This window comes from Amblyraja radiata, chromosome 3, assembly GCF_010909765.2.
Source record: "Amblyraja radiata isolate CabotCenter1 chromosome 3, sAmbRad1.1.pri, whole genome shotgun sequence".
In the NCBI taxonomy this organism is placed as follows: Eukaryota; Metazoa; Chordata; class Chondrichthyes; order Rajiformes; family Rajidae; genus Amblyraja; species Amblyraja radiata.
The window spans coordinates 60343169-60368566 of NC_045958.1; the positions used below are offsets into that span (position 1 = coordinate 60343169).

The 25398-nt window shown below is 40.2% G+C and overlaps 1 protein-coding gene across 3 annotated transcripts in view; it reads right to left on the reverse strand.

Annotated features, from left to right (window-relative positions):
- Positions 1 to 284: 284 nt before the first annotated feature.
- The window catches only part of pax5 (paired box 5), a 249624-nt gene continuing 224510 nt past the window's right edge, over positions 285 to 25398 (reverse strand). For all 3 annotated transcript variants that reach the window (XM_033017875.1, XM_033017876.1, XM_033017874.1), the window contains 2 exons: positions 18039 to 18125; positions 285 to 2500 (listed from right to left, as the gene is read on the reverse strand). In XM_033017875.1, coding sequence (XP_032873766.1) covers positions 2424 to 2500; positions 18039 to 18125 — 164 coding nt within the window. In that variant the 3' untranslated portion in view covers positions 285 to 2423. The remainder of the gene's footprint in view (positions 2501 to 18038; positions 18126 to 25398) is intronic.

Genomic DNA, 25398 nt, shown 5'->3' on the forward strand with positions numbered 1-25398 from the left:
TTTCTATATAAATTTGAATGTGAGGTGTTTTAGGGTTGAAAACAGACATTTCCAGAGTAAACCAATGTCAAAGTTTTAAACAAAGAGGAGATGGTTTGGTGCACTCTATGTACATTTTCAATAGGACAAAAGCTAAAGCTCACCGCATGCTCAAAAAGCTAAAGAGTGAAATGAAGTAGCGTAGTTGTTAGTAGGTTAATAGAATCAAATACACAGGACAAGATGTTAAGAAGTCCCTTGTGCCAATAGGTGGGGAGCATTTCACGACATTCGTTGATTGTTGAGTAGGTTAATAATATAAGCAACAAAAAGGCCAATTAAAGAATGTTTATTGGGGAATGGACAAAGAAATGAGAGGCAAAGACAGAATGTGAAAGTAGCTGAAATGTCAACATCAAGTGGAATCTCAAAGCCTTGTATTGGGATACAGATAGCAAACGAGCGGGCAAGAGGAGTGAAAGGGCTGATCAAAACCAAAAGAAAGATTTATATATGGAGACAGAAATCATGGCACAAGAATTAAATGAATACTTTGCATCTATCTTTTTCCAAGAAAAGATACTGCCAAATTTAGTAGCAGAGGAGTTACTTGAGAATTAAAAAACACAAAGCGTTGGAGTAACTCAGTGTGTCAGGCAGCATCCCTGGAAAACATGGATAGGTGACATTTCAGGACGGGACCCGTCTACATATGGGGATGAGTTTTGGATGACAAATTTACAAAGGATAGAAAATTGAATGTTGGTCAGACATGCACTGGAACAGTCAAGTTCAGGGGAGACCAAGGAATTGACGAGAGTTTCGGTAACAGTAAGGCAAGGAAAAGTCACACAGTGTTATAGAAGAGGAAATAGGTTCTCCTTTTGTTGGCAAGGAAGTTCCCAATCCTTGGGTCATATGTGCTAACAACATTGCAAGGCAGGTTTAGCCTCAGATTGTTGCCATTGAGTGAGAAGTGGCTCAGAGATACTGATTGGAATCAAAGATAATAGCTTTTGTCTTCTCAATATTACACTGGAAAACATTTCTACTAATCTAGAACTGAGTGTTGGGCAAACAGTGATGCTCCAAGGAGGAGGGAAGGGAAGTGGCCTGCAATTTCAGTGGGATGGGGGTGAGGTGAGGTGGTGGCTGGAGGGCCATCATCGGCTCTGAAAGGCAACACCAGCTGATGGACACATCCTTGCTGAGGAGAGACCAGAGGAGGGCAACCTTTAGAGGGGTTTGTGGAGCTGTTAAGAGCAGGAAATATTTTCTATACTCCACTTAGAAGCCTTGAGACTCCTTTGAGTCATGCTAGCCTCTCATTCCAGTTGCAGTTCCACCCACCTCACTCCTTCCCATTCACAACGCTGATTTCTTGGCTTTCCCTCTAGGCCATGGGACTGAAATTCTGCTGCCATCTTGGGATCCAATTTCCTAGTCTACAGGAGTTTACAGCAGTTCTTATATCAGGTTTGCTGTCATCACACTTGCTGTTAGATATGAGAACTTACACATTTAAAGGTAGTTTTGCAATAGAGCCAGACCTCCCTCATTACACCAAGCTCAAGGGTTCAGCTGAATTATATGGTCCTATCTATTTTTCAGCATGTTGGGGGCATTTCAGAACCGCTTCAATATTCCTGTTCTCCTGTGTACCTGTTACTAGCAGTGCAAGATCTGCTCTGATTCAGTTCCCATATGACCCTCTGTGTAGGACCTCCTCGTAATTTAGAAAATCCTGTCACAAAAATACTACAATAATCATTTTTTTAAAAATAATCATTGCCAACTATTATTTTGATAAACTCTAATTCATAGTCTGAAAGTAAGTGCAATATTCTGAATCTTTTAAACTATTTGAGAATACCTAAGAATTTTAATGAAGCTATTCCTTAAGTATAGTTTGTTCTCGTACATGAAGGATTAAGGTGGAGGGTCTTGTGATAAGATGCAGTGTGTCATTAATGTACATATACCTTTATCCCTTGCCAATAACACTCTGCAAATATTCAAGTGCAGTGATTCAGTAATCAAGGTCATGGTTTTAAATATAGGCAGGCCCTTGCTGCCTCGCGTTTTGAAATTATTTCCCAGAAAAATAATTATATAGAATAAACTATCAACCTCCTAATAAAACCATATTTTTAAATATTTAAACAAAAATGAACAGCCTTTCTTCAATAATAAGTGGATGGTCTCTGTCGGTTGCCTGTATAATTATCAGGTTGGGTCCAAGGTCAGCAGTTTCTGTTGCTCCGCAGTGAAAACAGCAAGCGTTTGGCAGCAGTCGTTCCGAGAGGGAGTTTGATTATCCTGCAGGAAGTTCACATCTGACCTTCTCAGCATCACACATTTCCTGTTGTCTCAGACCTGATTGATATGTGTTGTAAGTGCACAATTTCTTCACTACCTGCAGCCTGCGCATCCCCCCAGCCTGGCTAGTGGCGGTCGTAGGCTGCAGTGGCGGCAGAAGGAGCTGACCCACGGGCTGCGCTGCTGTAATAATAGGGGGAACCTGGGAGAGAACAACAGCAGATTTAGAAAGCTTGCAATATTAAACAGAGGGAATGCACTTCACATTATGTAGCTCAGTAAGGAAGTCTTGACAGATGCTCCTAATTGACCACTGGTGTCTCATTTTTATATATTAATTAAGTGATTGAAGCTGAAAATGCATAATATCGTTCAAGGATAAGCAAGTAAACAATTGACATGCCCCCCCCCCCCCCCCCCCACCCCACCCACCCACCCACCCACCCCCCTACAGCATTTCTCAACCACAACAACAAATATGGCCAGAAAGGGTGCACTCTCAAAGAACCGTTTCTCCATTCAAGCACATCCATTGGAATGTACGCTGATGGAAATTCATGGCTCTTAGTCCCTGATTTTATATTAATGAATGCACACAACCTCATGCACTGCAAGGGCATAATTGCATGACCCCCACTCTCACTCCTTGCAACAGTATGCTTAATGACATCAATCAAGTTGCAAGGTAGTCTGAACTCCTGCTTAGATTAGATTACTTTTGGAGCATGTAAACAGACCCATCGGCCCACTGAGTCCCCGCGGACCATATAGCACCGCTAACACTAGTTCAATGTTATCCCACTCTCTAATCCCCTCCCTTACCACTGGGGGCAATTTACATAGATCAATTAATCTACAAGTCCACATATCTTTGGGATGTGGGAAGAAACCGGAGCACCTGGAGGAAACCGTGTTTAGCCTTTGTTCACTGGGATAGTCATTTCAAAATGGACAGCAATATTGAGAGTTTCATTGCCAATTTTGAGTGCATTGTGGACCCGTAGTGTGAATCTATTTTATTTATAGAAGACATTGTATAAAATATTCAGCAAGATACATAAACCAGTATACTACATGGATTTTAATTACAAATATAATAAAGTCTCCTTCATTACAAGCAGCGTACCAGAAAACACAAGATATATAATGCATCATCCAAAATCCTTCAATGCTTTCACCTAGAGTTTTGCAGAACACAATTCTCACCCCTAAATCCAGCAGTTCTGATGTGCACACAATTTCTTTTAAGTTATCTCTCTACACTTTTCCCAAGAAATATTGTTGTCATGTTTTGGTTGAAAACAGAGGGGAGTGTGAGAAGGTCAGGTGATAAGTTGTGGAAAAGCAGCACAGGGTAGATTGCATCAGAAAAGCACACTTCCCTGTCAAGATGAAAAGCATATCAAATATAATGCCTACTCACGCTGAAATGCTTTGATATATTTACTTAATTTGGTTCAATTATTGTTGTAAGAATGTACATTGATATTAAAAAAAAACTATCAAATTGCCTCTCCACATACCTAGGTATCATTGTGATCTTTCCTGGTAAGATTGATGGGTTGACCTGAACTGTAAACATGTCTGCATCAGTAAGACTTTGCTCAGCTGGGATTCTATTCACAATCTAAACCCATTTTGCATTGGACCTTTACAACAAAGGGAGACTTTTATCTGTCATCGAACCACATGATGAATGGACAGCATGGAAATCCATGGACTCTAAAATAGCATTATTATTAACTTAGGATGCAAAACATTTAACAAGTCCGGAGAATTAAAATGCCCTCAGGCACTAAAGAGAACAGGGAGTTCTCCAAATGTTCTGGCCAACATTTAACTCACAATGCAAACATACTAGGTCAGATTTTATTGCCACAAAACATATTATCAGAAAACATGGACCATTAGCTAAATTTGTACCTGCACCATTCAGCTCAAAATAATTGCCCATTGAGTTGCTGAAGAATGTGTTAATAATGACACAAGGAATGGAACTGGGTATTGGAGATCTACCTGTATTGGAGATCTACCTAAGTTTATAGAGTTACTGACAGAATGTCTCTTTAACAGGCAGGATTTAAGAGCAGGAATAAATAGCAAATGACAACGAAAGGGCATGATGTAAAGGTGGGGGAGAATTCAAAGAAACTAAAGAGAATTCACAAGAAACTAAAATCGGAACAGAGAGAGGAAGTTAGATGAATAAATTAAAAGAATATTGAAACAAAAAAAAATAGAAAGGGTGGAGTACCATAGTTTAAATTAGCATCCTACCAGTCCCTGTTATAATACAAACCTCAGAGCCAACATGTTTACATTACATCAGGCATTACATTTAAAAATGTGTACTTTGGCTGTGAAGTGCTTTGGGGCTCCTGAACACACAAAACACACTAAATAAATTCAGTTTTTTCTTAGCCCATCAGTTTAAGAAGACATCAATCCTGTGAGTATAATTTGAACCGAGAACTATTCAATGTAACAACATTCAATAATGCTCTTTCATTTTTTTGGGGGGTTGAACACTTTATCGTAAATGTTTCAATGAAGCATGGAACTATCTGCACCTTTGTGGGCTGTAGCAGCCAGGACATTTGTAATACATTTATGGTGGTTGATGTATTATTGTATTTATGTCAAAAATAGAAACAATAGTAAATCGTTGAGATCAAAACCTGAAAGGTTTATTTCTGTAGAAGACGAGGGAGAGCAGCTTTAACCACCAAACTGTTCTAACTTCTGCATTTAAACATCAAGAATGTTCTATTGAATCAGAGTGCAGGATCTGTCCCAAGGAGTGCGTTTGTAAATCTAACCAAAATTTTACTTTTACCCGCAGACAGTATCGCAGATATATTCATCGCACACAGTGAATCATATTTACTGGGCATGGTGCATCAGTCAGAATGGCAGCAATGACTCTGTTAATTGGCAGCACTGGTGACGCTGCTCTCCAAGGTTATAGAACGTTTCAGTGTGTATAAACTACTAAATCAGACTGTATCTAAAAATAATATCTCAGAAAGCAAATTGATGGAATAAGTATCACACGTTTCCAGACCACACTACTAACACATGACCACATTCCCCAGCATAGAGCTGCACATCCTCTTCATTAACAATCATATGCATTCTCACCACAACATCACACATTTCAGGTCTCTTTGGAATAGGGAGAAACAAACAAATTAATTCTCACCATCAGAACACATTTTCACCTTGCAATGAGCCACCAATGGATAATTCCATAGTATCATCACCATTTAACAATCAGTTTGATCTGACTCTCTCTTTCAAACTGGCATATCTCACCCCTTCAAGAACAGTGTATCTGACAGATGAATGAACATCACAGGGCCTGGTAATACTTTGCAGGATCAGCCAAGATCATGTGAACAAACACTCTCCTTCGGGAGTTCTGACTGAGATATAAGAATCATCAAGGATGGGGGAGGTGTTGGAGGACTGGTGGCTAATGTTACTTCCCTCCGGCAGACGTTACAAGGCCTTCTACGCCCGAACATCCAGACTCAGGAACAGTTTTATCCCAAGAGCTATAGCGGCTCTGAACCGGCCCTAATGAGTGCCCCCCCCACCCACCCCCTTTGGACAGTCTCCCTCAGATGGTCACGTCAATCAATTCAGCTTGTTTATTTATGTATTGTATTTATTTACCTTTCTTGTACATCAGTGGAGCTGCACACTAAATCTCGTTGCACTGACGTGCAATGACAATAAAAGATATATTATTATTATTATTATTAATGTTGTGCCTCTATTTAAGAAGGACAGCAAGGAAAAGCCTGGGAACCATAGACCAATGAGCCTAGCATCTGTGGTAGGTAAATTACTGGAGAAGATTCTGAGGAATAAGATGTATATGCATTTGGATAGACTGGGGCAGATCAGGGATAGTCAACATGATTTTGTATGTGGGAGATCATGTCTTACGAATGTAATTAAGTTTTTTGAAGAGGTAACCAAAAAGGTTAACACGGGTAAGGCCATAGTCTTTGTCTATATGGACTTGAGCAAGACCATTGTTAAGGTTCCGCATGATAGGTTGATTTGGAAGATTAGATTACATGTGATACAGGCAGAGCTACCAAACTGCAAACAGAATTGGCTTCATGGAAGGAAGCAGAGGGTGATGATGGAAGGGTTTCAGACAGAAGGTTTGTGATGAGTGGTGTGTGACTCAGGTATCAGTGTTGTTTTTGGTTTAAGTCAATAATTTCAATGTGAATGTACAAGGCAAGATGAGTGAATTTGCAGTTGACACTAAAATGGGTGGTCTCGTAGATAGTGAAGATATTTATCAAAAATTACAACAGACTCTTGATCAGTTGGACAAATGGGCTGAAGAGTGGCTAATGTAGTTGAATGCTGGTAAGTGCAAGATGCTACATTTTGGTAAGTCAAACCAGGGCAGGACCTTCACAGTGAATGGTGGAGCCTTGGGAAGTGTTGTGGTTCTGCGTGCTCTTGAAGTGGCATCGCAGGTAGATAAGGTGTTAAAGTAGGCTTTTGGTACAATGGCCTTCATCATTCAGCGTATTGAGTACAGAGGTTGGGACGCTATGTACAGTTGTACAAGACATTGGTAAGGAACGTTTGGAGCACTGTGTTCTGTTTTGGTCACCGTGCTATAGGAAAGATGTAATTTAGCTTGAGGGATTGATAGGGAGATGTTGGGCAGGTTAGGACTTTACTACTTGTAGTGCAGGAGGTCGAGGGGTGATAGAGTTGTATAAAATCATGAGGGGAATAGATAGGGTCAATGCAGAGAGTCTTTTACCCAGGGTAGGAGGGTCATAAATAAAGGGTCCATGTGTGAGAGTAGCAAGATTTAATACAAACCTGAGGGCCATCATTTTCACTCAAATGGTGGTGGGTACAAGGAACGAGTTGCCAGACTAGCTAGTTGAGGCAGTTACTATAACAGCATTTAAAGGACGTGGACAGGCACATGGAAAGGAAAGGTTTTGAGGGATATTGGGCCAAATGTGTGCAGGTAGAGCTAGCATAGATGTGGTCTAGGTTGGCATGGGCAAGTTGGCCCGAAGGTCCAGTTTCTGTGATGTATGACTCTATGACTAGCTCTAACCAAAGAACTCGTATACAGCTATTTTTCTATTGTGGCTCCAATATGATATTCATGGACTGGGAAATTGGCATGGTGATAAGGAAAGACAAGATAGTGCTGGACAGCTCAACACCTAGGTAATGATTTCACGTGAATAAGTACATCTGAAGCCAAATGGACAAAAATTCAGGAAGTCAAAAGGAAGTAAAGTTATTTTGGAGAGTACTAACTTTGCAGAAAGATTGTGCACAACTGCTATCTCCCACCTCTTCAAATTACCATAATCTCTATAAGGCCTTATTTCTCTTGTCACAGAGAGGAATGCTCTGATTGCAGTTGCCTCAGTGTTCTGTCCAGACATGTTGCATCTTCAAAAGCTAATCACTTTACATTTTAATGCAGATCTCCCCAGTATTTAATCCCAGTTGATGGCACGCCATGCCCTGATAATACTGCATGATGCTTACAGTAGCTGGCTTTGCAGTTTGGCACAAAGCTCCGATGGTGTGCAAAACACATGATGAGCATTGTCAGGCAGCACCCTGGATCCTGAAATCCTGCTTAACTTGATCGGGAACAATGTGAAGCATGACAGGATTTCTGTGCTAGTCATTCACATTGAATTTGTTTCATAACGGATTGATGCAATTCAGAATTCCCTTTCCTTTCAGATATTTCCTTCCCCCTCATTAATATCTGATAACTAAGGGGCATAATATTAAGACAGCAACACACAATGAGTGCAGTTCAGCTATGGAACATGATGATTCACCAAGGGACCAAAGATTGATCTAGTTGAGGGAGGATGTGAGGAATAAGAGAATGGTTGAGATTTTAAACAGCAGGTAGGCTAATCCATGGGAGAAGATGGACAAAATAATGTAGAGGAAATGGGATTACATCCTCAGCTCAGGGAAAAAAGAAATGAAGCTTGCATCAGCCTCAGGAAATTTCTAGCAAGAGACAATATCGTTGGCTGGGAATGGAATTCAAAGAGGGGATTGAAGACAGTGGCTTAATTATAAGCCCTATGCTATTTGGTAATAGATTAATGCTGGTTGTATTAATCCCGAATCCAAATTAACTTGCGGTCATTTTATGGCACAGGACAACATTTCGTAGATCCCTTTCTTGGAGATGGTAGACACATTACTTGTTTATTTAAGAATGTGCAGTTGAAGGTTTGATCTGAACAAATCACATGCTATTCAAACTTTAAAAAAATGTTTATTTACAGTATGTCATTGGCAAGGTTTAGCATTTATTGTCTACCCTGGTCTTGTACTAAACAGCTTGTTAGGTCATCTTAGACGGCATGTTAGATTTAACCTTGTCGGTGGGACTGCAGCCACCTACCTACAGGTCATTTTGGTTCAACTAGATTTCCCAAAGGGCATTAGCGAACCAGGTATATTTTTTAAAGCAATTCAACAAACTCACGGTCAACTTTGCAAGTGCTGTAATTAAATAAAACTCCCCAGATGCTATGGTGGGATTTGAATTATTTTTGCTAAATCTATAGTCCAGGCCACAGAGGCTTTTGTCCATTCTATCTGCCCCCTTGTGATTTTCAGGCACGACCATAAAGTGAAGGCATGTAGCTGAACTGAGAACCACTCTTTGTTCCTCATGGAGGTTTCCAACTGTCCAGTCCTTTTAAGTTGGGTTGGCATTCAGAATACAATTTGCAAGCAGAAGGGAAAATTGTATCCACAAATATTTGGTGAGACTGGTTTTGAGTCGATCAGCATTTACCTTAAAATAAATCGGTTAGCATGCACTTCATAACACATCCATCATTCTCATACCATTTCAGAAACCCTAATGGTCAAAGTCTTTTTTATCAAGCACTGTACATATCAGCAGCATGAACTCAGCCCAGAAAATTACCTAATTGTTTAACAGTCATGGGGCAAACAATCACATGCAAGGACCCCTTACCCTTGTAAAATATAAATGCTTAAGTAGTTGGGTGTATTAGAGTAGGGATTCTGTCAGCTCGAGTTAAATTCTGCAGTACAGACATATCATTGTCAGTGAGAAGATAGGAACAATGCATCAAAAGAAATTCATCTTGATCTATGTCAAGTTAAAAGTAATGAGCTAAAATGGCACAGGAGTTATCACATTCAAAGAGCATGAAATTGGATCATTTTTCTTCATTAGATTTTGTTACTTGCATTTAGTGTTCTTTTAAAGTATCAATTTGAACTTTCTTCCCCCTTGTTCATTCATATCTAGCTTTTAGCATTCTATTTGAATTTACAGTCTTATCAATATCTGCACCGTCTACACATCCTCGGTGCACACCAAGAAATTCACAACTCAACTCCTTATCATTTGTCACTGAAGTGGGCAGCCACAGCTGGAAAAGCCATACATCACCTGAGACCTCATGGGGCAGCCATGCTATAAGGGGCAAAAAAAGAATTGGACACATCGTTTGTGTCATGTTGCATTGGAAAATATAAATGTGAATTATTATTGTAAGGGAAAATTATTCTTTTGTTTCTTAACTTAAGAGGCCCGGGAACCGTTGGAGCGAGTGGAGGAGGGTCAGGGCTGTGAGTATTTAAATCGAGCGCGGGGCTTGCTTTCACAGAGGCCCGGGAACCGTTGGAGCGAGTGGAGGAGGGTCAGGGCTGTGAGTATTTAAATCGGGCGCGGGGCTTGCTTTCACAGAGGCCCGGGAACCATTGGAGCGAGTGGAGGAGGGTCAGGACTTTTACCGAAATCCGTAACGTTCCACACTCCATAGGGAGGGTTCTGGTGGAAGCCGCTGATTGGTGGAAGCAGACTAGAGGAAGCAGCTGATTGGGTGCAACCTCAGGTTAGCATTTCTGCTTTCTGGTTAAAGGTACAGTGCTTTAGTAAAGGTACAGTGAGCCATGGGTACAATGGGCTAAAGGTACAGTGCTTTAGTAAAGGTACAGTGAGCTAAGGGTACAGTGCTTTAGTAAAGGTACAGTGAGCCATGGGTACAATGGGCTAAAGGTACAGTGCTTTAGTAAAGGTACAGTGGGCTAAGGGTACAGTGCTTTAGTAAAGGTACAGTGCTTTTTGTTTATATAATAAAGGTGCAGTTTAAAGGTCAAGAGGGAGCAGCTGTTGTGAGTCAGATACCTGCTGATTTCTCCCAGCAGTTTCTATTGTATTATACTTGTATCGGATCCAGGGTAAGAGAATGACAGTCAGAGCAGTGTACTGTTCTGGATATCAGATGTGGGAGGTCATGGTGTCGGATGGCCCTCCAGACGTCCACATCTGCACCAGGTGCAGCGAGATGGGGCTCCTAAGGGACCGTATTAGGATCCTGGAGCAGCAGCTCGATGACCTCTGTCTGGTCAGGGAGAGTGAGGAGGTCATAGAGGGGAGTTATAGGGAGGTGGTCACTCCAAAACCACGGGAGAGAGACATGTGAGTCACGCTAAGGAAGGGCAAGGGGCAGAGGCAGGGACGAGTGAGTACTCCAATGTCGGTACACCTTGCAAATAAGTACCCCTGTTTGAGTACGGATGGGGGTGACAGCCTGCCCGGGGGTAGCGACAGCGGACGGGCCTCCAGCGCAGAGACCGGCCCTGTTGCTCCGAAAGGTAGGGACAAAAAGAAGAGGGCAATAGTAATTGGGGACTATTGTTAGGGGGTCGGATAGGCGATTCTGTGGACGCAGTCGGGAGACCAGGATGGTGGTCTGCCTCCCTGGTGCCAAGGTCTCGGACGTGTCTCAACGCGTCCAAGATATCCTGAAATCAGAGGGAGAGGAGCCTGAGGTCGTGGTACATATAGGTACCAATGACATAGGTAAAAAAAGGGAAGAGGTCCTGAAGGGAGGATTTAGGGAGTTGGGAGGAGAGTTAAGGAAAAGGACCAAAAAGGTAACAATCTCAGGATTACTGCCTGTGCCACGCGACAATGAGAGTAGGAATGGAGCGAGGTAGAGGATAAATGCGTGGCTGAAAGACTGGTGCAGAGGGCAGGGATTCAAGTTTCTGGATCATTGGGACTTCTTTTGGGGAAGGTGGGACCTGTACAGAAAGGATGGGTTGCACTTGAACCCGAGGGGGACCAATATCCTGGCGGGGAAATTTGCAAAGGCTACTGGGGAGACTTTAAACTAGAATGGTTGGGACGAGGGACTCAAATAGTGAAAGCTAGTAGACAGAATGGGAGGCAGGAAGCAGAAAAGGGAAGCACTCGGACACAAGAGGAGAAAGAAAAAAAAGGAAATAAACAGAGAATAAGAGGCGGGGGGTTTCTTAAATGTGTATATTTTAATGCTAGGAGCATTGTAAGAAAGGTGGATGAGCTTAGAGTCTGGATAGACACCTGGAAGTATGTTGTTGTGGCGATCAGTGAAACATGGTTGCAGGAGGGCTGTGATTGGAAACTAAATATTCCAGGATTTTGTTGCTTCAGGTGTGATAGAATTGGAGGGGCAAGAGGTGGAGGTGTTGCATTGCTAGTCAGGGAAGATATTACAGCAGTGCTTTGGCAGGATAGATTGGAGGGCTCATCTAGGGAGGCTATTTGGGTGGAACTGAGAAGTGGGAAAGGTGTAGCAACACTTATAGGGGTGTATTATAGACCGCCAAATGGGGATCGAGAATTGGAAGAGCAAATATGTAAGGAGATAGCAGATATTAGTAGTAAGCACAAGGTAGTGATTGTGGGAGATTTCAACTTTCCACACATAGACTGGGAAACGCATTCTGTAAATGGGCTGGATGGTTTGGAGTTTGTAAAATGTGTGCAGGATAGTTTTTTGCAGCAATACATAGAGGTACCTACTAGAGGAGGGGCAGTGCTGGACCTCCTGTTAGGAAATGAAACGGGACAGGTGGCGGAGGTATGCGTTGGGGAGTACTTCGGGTCCAGTGATCACAATACCATTAGTTTCAATATAATTATGGAGAGGGTCAGAACTGGACCTAGGGTTGAGATTTTTGATTGGAGAAAGGCTAACTTTGATGAGATGCAAAATGATTTAAAAGGAGTGAACTGGGACATTTTGTTTTATGGGAAGGATGTAGAAGAGAAATGGAGGACATTTAAAGGGGAAATTTTAAGAGTACAGAATCTTTATGTTCCTGTTCGGTTGAAAGGAAACAGTAAAAATTGGAAAGAGCCCTGGTTTTCAAGGGAAATTGGACATCTTGTTCGGAAAAAGAGGGAGATCTACAATAATTATAGACAGCATGAAGTAAATGAGGTGCTTGAGGAGTATAAGGAATGTAAAAAGAATCTTAAGAAAGAAATTAGAAAAGCTAAAAGAAGATATGAGGTTGCTTTGGCAAGTAAGGTGAAAGTAAATCCAAAGGGTTTCTACAGCTATATTAATAGCAAAAGAATAACGAGGGATAAAATTGGTCCATTGGAGAGACAGAGTGGACAGCTATCTGCAGAGCCAAAAGAGATGGGGGAGATATTGAACAATTTATTTTCTTCGGTATTCACCAAGGAGAAGGATATTGAATTATGTGAGGTAAGGGAAACTAGTAGAGTAGCTATGGATACTATGAGTTTCAAAGTAAAAGAAGTACTGACACTTTTGAAAAATATAAAAGTGGATAAGTCTCCAGGTCCTGACAGGATATTCCCTAGGACATTGAAGGAAGTTAGTGTAGAAATAGCCGGGGCTATGACAGAAATATTTCAAATGTCATTAGAAACGGGAATAGTCCCCGAGGATTGGCGTACTGCGCATGTTGTTCCATTGTTTAAAAAGGGTTCTAAGAGTAAACCTAGCAATTATAGACCTGTTAGTTTGACTTCAGTGGTGGGCAAATTAATGGAAAAGATACTTAGAGATAATATATATAAGCATCTGGATAAACAGGGTCTGATTAGGAACAGTCAACATGGATTTGTGCCTGGAAGGTCATGTTTGACTAATCTTCTTGAATTATTTGAAGAGGTTACTCGGGAAATTGATGAGGGTAAAGCAGTGGATGTTGTATATATGAACTTCAGTAAGGCCTTTGACAAGGTTCCTCATGGAAGGTTGATTAAGAAGGTTCAATTGTTGGGTATTAATGGTGGAGTAGCAAGATGGGTTCAACAGTGGCTGAATGGGAGATGCCAGAGAGTAATGGTGGATGGCTGTTTGTCAGGTTGGAGGCCAGTGACTAGTGGGGTGCCACAGGGATCTGTGTTGGGTCCACTGTTGATTGTCATGTACATCAATGATCTGGATGATGGTGTGGTAAATTGGATTAGTAAGTATGCAGATGATACCAAGATAGGGGGTGTTGTGGATAATGAAGAGGATTTCCAAAGTCTACAGAGTGATTTAGGCCATTTGGAAGAATGGGCTGAAAGATGGCAGATGGAGTTTAATGCTGATAAATGTGAGGTGCTACACCTTGGCAGGACAAATCAAAATAGGACCTACATGGTAAATGGTAGGGAATTGAAGAATACAGTTGAACAGAGGGATCTGGGAATAACCGTGCATAGTTCCTTGAAGGTGGAATCTCATATAGATAGGGTGGTAAAGAAAGCTTTTGGTATGCTAGCCTTTATAAATCAGAGCATTGAGTATAGAAGCTGGGATGTAATGTTAAAATTGTACAAGGCATTGGTGAGACCAAATCTGGAGTATGGTGTACAATTTTGGTCGCCCAATTATAGGAAGGATGTCAACAAAATAGAGAGAGTACAGAGGAGATTTACTAGAAATGTTGCCTGGGTTTCAACAACTAAGTTACAGAGAAAGGTTGAATAAGTTAGGTCTTTATTCTCTGGAGCGCAGAAGGTTAAGGGGGGGATTTGATAGAGGTCTTTAAAATGATGAGAGGGATAGACAGAGTTGATGTGGACAAGCTTTTCCCTTTGAGAATAGGGAAGATTCAAACAAGAGGACATGACTTCAGAATTAAGGGACAGAAGTTTAGGGGTAACATGAGGGGGAACTTCTTTACTTAGAGAGTGGTAGCGGTGTGGAATGAGCTTCCAGTGGAAGTGGTGGAGGCAGGTTCGTTGGTATCATTTAAAAATAAATTGGATATGCATATGGATGAGAAGGGAATGGAGGGTTATGGTATGAGTGCAGGCAGGTGGGACTAAGGGAAAAAAGTTGTTCGGCACGGACTTGTAGGGCCGAGATGGCCTGTTTCCGTGCTGTAATTGTTATATGGTTATATGGCTATAACTGGGATTTTAAAGTAATCCATGAAGTGAAAGGTAGGCAGTCAAAGAAAATGCCTTGTAATAGACTTTGGTCAAATGTTATTAACAGGTATAATATTGGAAAAATAAAGAACATATGCCAGTCATAAATGCATGAATGATGTGTGTGAGAATCGCATAGACAGAATGCTAAAACGATACTGATAATAAACATGCAGAATCAAATAAATCAATTTTAGAATAATAGGTATTTGGAGTAAATAACGGGTAATATATGTGATCTTAGATACACAGTGTGGAAACAGGTCCTTTAGCCTACTGCATCCACGCCGACCATCAATCACCCATACACTAGTTCTATGTTATCCCACTTTCACATCTTACACACTAGGGGCAATTTACAGATGCCAATTAACCTACAAACCTCCATGTCTTTGGAATATGGGAGGAAACCAGAGCACCCAGTGAAAACACGTGCAGTCACAGGGAGAATGTACAAACTTTGTACAGACAGCACTCATAGCGAGGATAGAACCTGGATCTCTGGTGCTGTGAGGCAGCAGCTCTACCGCAGTATCATGGTGCTGCCCAAATCGGTTGTGAAATAGTATAAGACTAACATAAATAACAAGGCCACCCAACCCCCACCCATTCCTGTGCCCCTCACTCCCATAACACAGGCAAATCTTAGGACTACTTGCATTTGTTACTTTTAGATATTGCATCCTTTTATTAGGTGAAAAAGAGCTGATTGTACAAATGAAATAACTGTTCATTTTGAAGTGCAACGATTGTCTAATAGGAGAGATCACAACTCGTGTCATAAAAATACTTTAACATTTTTAACATGAGAAATTAAGAACATGCCAGGGAACACATCCTCAGTGTAAAAGATCACTGATGATAAGACATGGAGATAAATGAAAAAGAGGGCAGGTGGGTGGGTACCTATGGGATGCTGTAAATCACATCATTCTACAACCCATCTCTATCCAATATTTAAAAATAAATGATTTTTAGGATGTGGGCATTAGTGGCAAGGACATAAGGGGATATTTACTGCCATCTTTAATCATCTTTAAGCGGGTATTTCACAATACCCTTGCCACTGTAGACTAGCCACATCAGTCCTCCAGTGACATGATTTCATCTCACAGCATTTGCCATGCAGTGCAATTTCTTAATAAACTTTGCCATCATTCACCATGGTGTTTGAATCTTTTGTATTATTTACCAGATTTACAGATTTTTTATTTATAATATTCTGCATGCATTATATTGAATTACACAGGTGATTTTATAATAGTGTATGTGATAACCTTATATCTTGTTTACACCTACTGACTCAGTTGAGCACATAAATGTATAGATGCCAAAGTATGAAGCTATGTTTCTCAAACTTCCCATGGCGATTTCTGCATCTTCCATCATTTATCCTTTCAGTTTGCTTCCGGCCTATTCTGAGTGCACTTTGGTGCCATCCATTAGTCTAAACAACTCAAATTGCAAATAGGATAAAGTAGAACCAAAATCAAACTACAATAAGCTGTACCCAATTACTGGATAATTCTGCCACAAACATCATGCCAAGCAAAATCACTTGTACATGACAGCCTTCAGTGAATTTGAGGTGAGGAGAAGCCGTGCAGCTCGATGGTGAAAATAATTTGATTACACCTTAGCAAATCAGAATTTAATTAAAAATCTGTGTTTAAAAAGGGGGCTATCATTACTGACAAAACCGAGACAAAGCCCAACGAACACTGATAAACAAAATACATAAATATATTATGATACAATGTAAATACGATGCAATGATATGATTTGAACATGATATGTTATACTTTGTAATATAAGATTTCATATTAGATTATATTATGTACTAAATTCCTATCAAATTTGTAGTAGATTGCATGCATTACAGGTGGCTGTACCTATGCCTTAAAAATATCACAGATTATTGGTTAAAATCGATTATACTTCCTATGTCATCAACTTTTTTTATTGATAAACTACTTGAACTATATAATGAGCTAATTTATTGATCAATCCATTGAACCCACTGTGTGGTGAAAAAGCTGGTAATTATTATTTCGCCACAAAGCCCTGTTTTTTAGGAATTAGGAAAGAGGCATCTGGAGGATGTTGGGGGGGATTGGCTGGGGAATAGAGAACAAGATGACTTAAAGATCAACCATTTTTGGTGGTGATGAGAAAGTTCCTTTATTCAGAAGTTCTGAACCTTTGGAATTCCCTAGAACATAGAATTGTTGATAATTTAAAAAAGTTATTGAAAGATTTATTTTTTGAAAATAAGGGAACCAAGAATGCAGAGAGAATGGAGATAGCAAATATACTGTGATCTTTCTAATAAAAGAGTAGGCTTGAAGGGTCAAGTAACTTATTGCTACATCTGTTCCATTGTATGGAGCTCAAAGTATGCCTACTTTGAGGAAGTTCTCAGGATCCTGACCCAAAACGTGACCTATCCATCACCTCCAGAGATGCTGCTGAACCCACAGAGTTAGTACAGTACTTTAAGTTTTATGCCGTGTTAGATTCTTATGTTTTGATGTGCTAGTGAATGTTAGGATGGGGGAATGATGCCCAAAGAGCTTGTGGTGCCCATTCCTACAGATAGCTCACTGAAGTGGGAAGAACAGGGAGAAAGGGAATCAATTCCAGGACACATCATCTTTCACATCGTCTCGCGGCCAAATATAAAACAGCGTTACTGAATCAAAGTTCTGGAGATCTACCGAACAGCGGCGTGGGATTGCATTAATCACAAGTGAATTGAGAAGGCAGCAAGTGATACTCATTCCACTAATGAAAAACAAAAAGATCCTTGGAAAGTACTTTGCGTTCTGCAGAGGATGGCTAAGAAAAAAAATTATATAAACACAATCAACCATCATCATAGTATCTTCCTCATCAAACTGGAATCTCTCACCTGAATATCGTCTATGATCCAGAAAGCACACCAAGGATTATATTTGTATTGTTTTCTTACTGTTTGAAGTCTAATCGGTTACTTGGCCCTTCAAGTTTGCTCCCCTTTCTACTTCCTCAGAAGGCTAAGAAATTAAATACGGGCAGAAGATACAAAAACCTGAAAGCATGTACCACCAGATTCAAGACCAGGTTCTTCCATGCTGTTATCAGGTTCTGGAACAAACCTCTCATGTGCAAGGGATGAATTGCCGATCTCCCTCTGTGCAACCTTTGCTTTTTTGAATCTATACTTTGTCTGTAGCTGTAACACTATATTCTGTACTCCACTATATTCTGTACTCCACTTAATGGATATACTCATGGGTGGTATCATTTGCTTAAATAGCATTCAAAACAACATTTTTCACAGTATCTTGTCACAAGTAAAAATAATAAACCAATACCATTTCAGACTACTGCAAAAGTCAAGTAATTCTAGCATGTAAAATTAATTGCAATTTCGCAAAGATCTTTATTACGAAATAAGATATTTCATATTTCAAAATGTATAATTTGCAAAGACTCTTACTTAATAATCCAGCATTGGGAAATCTCCAGGAGTCATTATAAGTTGTATACTGCGGATGGGAATATGGGCTTCCAGAAAAATCACCTCCTAAAACGACAGAGAGAACAAAGAGGGTGAGATGATGTGAAGATTATCAAGATAATTAGTCTAGCTTCACTTGCAATTGAAAAATACAGTGAAGAAGTAGTTTAACATTATAACCAAACCATCATTAATAATCTATCTACCTCTAGTCACATCATGCAATTAATATGTTTCTTAATTTTCTGGGAGCCTTTCATTGATTTTGCTATATTTCATGTAACATCTGGGTTCACTGATACAAGAAATATGCTGGAAAATAAGTTGAAATTTATTAACACAATCAACTAACTAGCTTCACTAATACTCAATCTGCTAATACTCCAAATAGCTTCACTAATTAGTTGTTTGGTAGATCATCTCCAGGACATTTTATGCCTCTCTTTTATTAATCTCTTTCATCCACATTGCTTTTTCCCATCACAGTTAAGACATTAGATAATCAAGATACGAGGGCACATGATGATTATCACCAGTTTTATTTCATGCATTCTGGACATTAACCCAATGCAAATAGCCTGTTCCATTCCCCCACAAACTAATTAATATAAACATGTTAGCATAAGCTAAGTAAATACAATAACTGGCTAAACCATTAAAAATCAATTCCTTGCATGGCTTAATGACTTCATTAAAATATTTACTGTTTTCTCTTCTAATTTAACCAAGTCTTCCTCCTTTGTTCCCTAAACTTTGCCTTACACTTCAGTGCTGACAGAAGTGCAGCCATTTTCCCCAACCCCATAGCCGTGAAAATGAGGTGATAGCAATTTGTGTGGCTGTGCATATTAATCAGCAGGCAATGGGAAATTTAAACATCAGGCTGCACTCCTGCTCAAATGATTTGAAGCAAGCCGACACTTCACAATGTGATTCCCTTCGTTCCCCCTCCTCGTTCTCAGGGGGATGTGCCAAGGCCTGACAGGATCAGAGTTCCAATTCTCTGTTTTCTATGCCTCAGTGGTCAGGGTGTCAGGCTCCTGCAGTACAGACCAGCGGAGAGCTGCAAGAGTCACTGAGCACCATCAGCTCAGTGACAGAACTGCTTGCTTCATCCAGAAATATTCTGCATATCGAGCAGGAGCCAGGCTGTGCCAGAGATGGAGCAGGAGCTGAGTAAAACTGGAGCAGATCAATGCGCATGCAAACAGCCAGCCTGCCTCTTTATGGTAATGCCACAGTCCATCAAAGGTAATTCTTGACAGCTGAACTGTTCAATCATCAGCTGTGATGAGAGGCCGTAGAGAGAGAGAGAGAGAGGGAGGAAAGAGGGGAGAGAGAGGGGGAGGGAAAGAGAGAGAGGGGAGAGAGAGAGAGATAGAGAGAGAGAGAGGGGGAGCGAGAGAGGGAGAGGGGAGGGAGAGAGAGAGAGAGAGAGAGAGAGAGAGAGAGAGAGAGAGAGAGAGAGAGAGAGGAAAAAACACCTTGATTAACATCAAGCGTCAAGAATTTTAAGGGGCATCAATTCTCCTTATATCTCGGCTACTACCTGCCTAACAGCACAAAATGTTTAATGATTACTGATTAATTAGCCTCCAGTGGACCCTTTGTGTTTCAGCTGTAAAATGTTCCCAATGGGTATCAGAGGTGCTGCAGTTTGTTACTTAATAGCAGTCTGTATGCCTCCTTGGAAAACAGCTTTGGCATAATCACAGCGAATCAACATGACAAACAATAAACAAAGATCCCAATTAACAGGCATGTGAAGGATCGAGTTTTGCAGGGGGTACAAAAGGTCTTTAAGTTCCACAAATAAAGCCTCTGCAGCTGAGCACTCCAGATGAGATGTCCGAATGGCTGATAATATCCCATCAACTACCATTTTTTCCCCGACAGTCTGTACCAGATTTGATTTTATCACAATCGCTTTAAGTACCGCTTTTACTACCATCACTAAATAAAAATGCACATTCCCGTGGATATGAACCTAATCAAGCCAAGTTCAGTTTGGTCCACACCCTGCCCAGTTTTACACCCCTTTGAAGTCAACGGCAGACTAAGTTAAAACGAGGGTTGCTCCAAATTCCTACAAATACACAAATTCTGGGAAATAGCCAGAAATGCAGAAAAAATATAGGTATTTGCAGATTGTCAGGATCTGGAGACAAACAAGATCTTTTAATGTTACCTGCGTCAGGGCTCATCGGAAAGGAAGTCTCCTAATGAAGCATTGCTGAAGGACAAGGACCTTATCTTACCCACTTCCCAGACAGACCGACTTGCTGGACATTTCCAGCATTATCTCCATAAAAGATGATAACAGCACAGTTGATTCAGGATGCACTAATTTTGTAAACTCCCCACACTGTGTTCATGTTGAAATATGGTATTATCTCAACTGGGTCCAGGTTGCCTTTTACCAAATCAATCCAGGCTGTTACTGAGTGGCACATACAAAATCCCCAGCATTGCACATTTATTGGCACATCTGCCAGTGAAGGAGAGGCAAGGCAGGATTCATGGTTGACCTCACAACAACCAACCCACTGTGTAGCAAGCAAAATGTAATTGAAGAGGAGCGGAAACAACGTATGATTGAAACCAAAGCATCCCTTTATAAAGAGTATGTTGCAAACATGTCCTTTGTTTATTTCTTCCTTGGATAAAGTCATTATACTGGTATCTCTGCATTTCAGTGGCTAATGACATTACTCACAAAATAAAAACGTATGAACCTAAGAACATAAATGGATGATGGAGAAAACCACTCAGCCCATCAAGATTGTCCCATCATTCAATGTGATCATAGACACAAATTGCTGGAGTAACTCAGTGGGTCAGGAAGACATGAATAGGTGACGTTTCTGGTTTGGACACAGAGTGAAGAAAGGTCCCAAGCCAAAACACTGCCAATTCATGTCCTCTGGAGATGCTGCCTGACCTGCTGTGTTACAAAGTACCTTGCATCTTTTTTTGTAAACCAGCATCTGCTGTCCCCTGTGTCTTCAATACAATCATGGTTAATTTGCCCCATGCTTCATCTCCTCTTCAATGCCAGTTCCCCATAGTCTTCCATTTCCTGTTTTGTTCAGCGCCAAATCTACAGTACATCCTCTATAAGTACCTCCAATGCCCAATAGAAAGGTCAAAATGTCCTTTGCCTTCCGTGGTGCACCTGCTGCTAATGTTTTGCAACTTGTGCACAAGAACACCTAAATTTCTCTGTCTTTGATCATCTGCAATCTTTCTCCATTTAGATTAGAGTCAACATTTAGATTCAAAATACCCACATCAAAACCACATCTGATCCATCATTCTTACTTAATGTAGGCCTTTGCTCTGAGACAAAAGCTGGTTTCTATCAATCCTTTTAATCATGCCATGATTTTAAGCCTAATTAAGCAATACGCATAGGGGTCTAATAAAAGTTAAAAATATGAAAAGTTCAGAAAAGTTAGGCACTGCGGAATGTCCATTTTTATTTCAACTATTATTAGAACATGGAATACTTTACCACATGGAAGCTATTGAGACAAAGGCACATTATCTAGAAGGGAAGACATACACAATATTCTGGAGTAACTCAGTGGGACAGGCAGTATCTCTGGAAAAAAAGGAATAGGTGAGGTTTTGGGTTGGAATCCTACTTCGGACTTCATTTAGAAGAAAAGAGGTGAAGTGTTTATAAAGGAGGAATGTAAGGAAAAGAATGAGGATCAACCAGATTCTAGGGTGATATTAACATCAGTGTACAAGGGGACTTCCACTGCATTCTCATACATATAGAGCTAATTCTAAAATTCAATTTTCCCAGTCAAAAGAAAGTTGGGATGAAATATGACTGGGCAAATAGGGCCATAATTTCGAAGCACAAAAAGACATATGATACGATCTCAGCAAGTCAGACAGCATCTCTGGAAAATATAGAAAACAAGACCCTTCTTCAGACTTTAAAGAACAATATGCCCCACTCATTTGGATCATGGTTTCCTGCTGAATGGGTTGTATAATTTCATGATTAATGTAATTGCTTGCTCTATAAGTCATAAGTACAAAAACTTAAAAACATGCATTCAAGTATTAATTTCTATCTCTGAAGGAGGGTTTTGACCTGAATCACACGTCCATTCCCTCGCCAGATGCTACCTGACCCACTGAGTTCCTCCATACTTTGTGTTTTGCTCAAGATTCCAGCATCTGCACTGAATCATTGAACCATTGATTGCAGTCCCTTGTGTCTTCACATCTATCTTGTTTGCTTTTCTTATAAATTATGATCACAAATGTGGGACTTGTTTCTTGCATTCCTCTATTCAGCAACACGCACTCACAAGTCTTGTTAGATATCTGTATCCCCCCCACCCCCAATTACACCCCCATAACATATGTTCTGCCTCAGCTGAACAATACCTGCAGTCATATTGTTTCCTCTCTCAATATGCCCATTTGTAGCTAATTAGTATCCGTTAAATGCACTGGGTCCACTAGAAATTGGTTGAAGCAGATTTTCAGTCAGCAACATCAAGGGGCTTTCATCTCACCAAACTGAGCTGGATTTGAAATTAGCTGAAATGTCCATTGCACTATGCTGTGACTCCTCATTCATTATTGCCTATTATTGGTTAATACTTATGTATTCAAAAGCTCCATGTTTTCCCCTAAGTAAATGTGCTTAAGATCATGCTTCATAGATTCACATAATTATATGGTAAGGAAACAGTCCCTTGGGCCCAACTCACCTATGCTGATCAAAATGCCTATCTACACTAATCCCATTTGCCTGCCTTTGGACCATATCCCTCTAAAGGTTTCCAGTCTATCATTTAAGGAATTTTCTAGATGGCCTCCACATTTCTTGTAATTAATTGGAAAGGCAGTTATCCCATGTGGGCCAAATCTCTTTCCTCGAGTGAAAAGGATGAAGAGCTGAGGGGTGCTGTTAATCCGGATGAGGAAAATGAGAGTGTAGCATAACTTCTGCACACAAAATGTGGGGGAAGGAACTGTAGATGCTAGTTTAAACCGAAGATAGACACAAAAATCTGGAGTAACTCAGCAGCTCAGACAGCATCCCTGGAGAAAAAGAATAGGTGATGTTTCGGGTCGAGTCCCTTCTTCTTCTTCTGCATACACTGGTTGGATCAAGTGCAAGTCTCTGTGCTACATATGTTCCAGGTACCATTTGTAAACATGTTCATAAAATAAGATCCTTCAAAACCTTACACATAGTTCATAATTATAATACAGTGTAGCAAGCCAAATATTTGGTGATGCAAAAGAGGGGATGGAGCATTGAAGGAGATTTCTAAAGGTCCCAGTGGATTAAAATGGTCATTCTGCAATTTCCCCCTGCACAGAATGAATAAAGGAGAGTCATAGTGTACATCATACATTTTAAAATATAAGTTCATGGGTCCAGAGCAACAGAACATGTTTGAAATTATCATAAAGACTTTAGGCAATAGAATCAATGCAAGTGAATTGGTATAAAGCAGATCAAATAGAAAGCAGAGCATCACCAGGATATCTTCCAGGATTAAACCCTTAGGGGACAAAATAAAATAAACCTCAATTCAATTTAATTTAACTTAATTTCTTACTTTAACAATTTCACTTTACATATGATTTAATTAAAACCAGTCTGAATCTGGGTAAAAAAATATTAAATGGGAAATAGAATGAAATATTTAATGTATTTCAAACAGAATCGATTACAAACAAGGAAAGGCTACATTAAAGTTGATCACTGTATATATCCCATCCTTAATCATAGAAGCAGTAAATCTATTTCAATTTACAGCATTAAGAATAACTAACTGCAGCAAATCACAGTTTATTTTATACAAAGGAAAATCCAACATTGTCATGGTTATTTAGTAACACGAACACCTTTAGTGTCAACCATGGCTTAATGTTAGTACTCTCATCACTGAGTCAAGCACTTGTAGGTCTGAGACCTGAGTCTATAATCCAGCCTCACACTCCAATACAGTAGTGAATGAGTTCTGTAATATCAGTGGTACTGTTTCTGGTATGCATTGTAAACCGAGGGCCTGGTTATCCTTCAGATAGTTGTAAAAGATCCCTTTTAGCAATTTAAGCATGGGACTTCTACTAGGTTCATAGACCAACATATATTCCTTAAAAGAACATAATTCAAACAAATTATCTGATCATTATCTCATTAATGCTTCATGTGCCCTTGAAGCGTGTAAATTTGCTGTTCTATTTCTAACATCATAATGCAATGCAAATCTATTTGGTGGCTGTAAAACTGAGACAGGAAAGATTTTTTTTATTATTTGCCTGCGATTTTCCTGCCTTATTGAAATGAATGCATTGGGAGGAGGAAGGAGGCACAGAGGAAGGAAGTTTATCCTAAATGGGCACATCAAAGGTATTTCCAAGGAACTAAGTTAGCTTTGGAAGGTCTTTCATTGAATACACTCAGTTGAATTCACCCGGTGCTTTACATAATACAACTTCACTTCCACTTTAGATATTCAACTTATTTTGCTCACATGGGTCATCTCAGCTGGTATTCCAGCAGCATGGGGTGTCACAATTTTCTTCGTCTACCCAAGAACATGAAGAATTTAAGACTAGCTGTTTCTGCAGCTCGGTTGAATGTGCGAATTGCAGAAGGCGTGAGCTGCTCTCTATTTCCTGAACTAGATTGTTTTCAATATTTGCATGTGCTTTATTATAAAGATGGATATAATTTTGATTAACCAAATTATTTCCCATTAAAAAATCAATTACCGTCACTGATTTTAATCAGTAACTTTGGAAAATAATTGGTTATTTCTTAGTGAAGAATCTCTAGCTGGAATATTGGGATTCTAGCAAATGAATATTTTTGTACCACTGCTAAAAGAATAATGAAGGCAAGAATATTCATGCAACATTCCCTATTGTAACCTTTTACGGGATAGAGTATTTAGGATGATCTTTAGGGAGTTCCCCAAGTCTTTTCAGTGTCAGGGACCCACAGCTGAATTCCTTGGAAAGGTTGGTGGCACGATTGTACTTTAATTTTAAAATTACATTCTGATACTCCTTGTCCCATTTAAGAACAATACCAGTCACAGAACTGGTTCAATGGAGATTTCCGTGCTTTTCATTTTTTGTAATGAGTCAACTATATATATATATATATGAAGTTATTATATATATCTCCAGCAGTCTGCCCCAGTTTCCGTTCCTGCATTGAGCCACAAGTTGGTGCCAGAGGCAGGGGGGATAGGGGGTTTAATTTGGTGTGGGCATCCTAGCGTTTCGGGAGCTCAACATATGCATCGGGTGCAAAACCAGCCTTGGTGATGCACGAGCTTAAAAA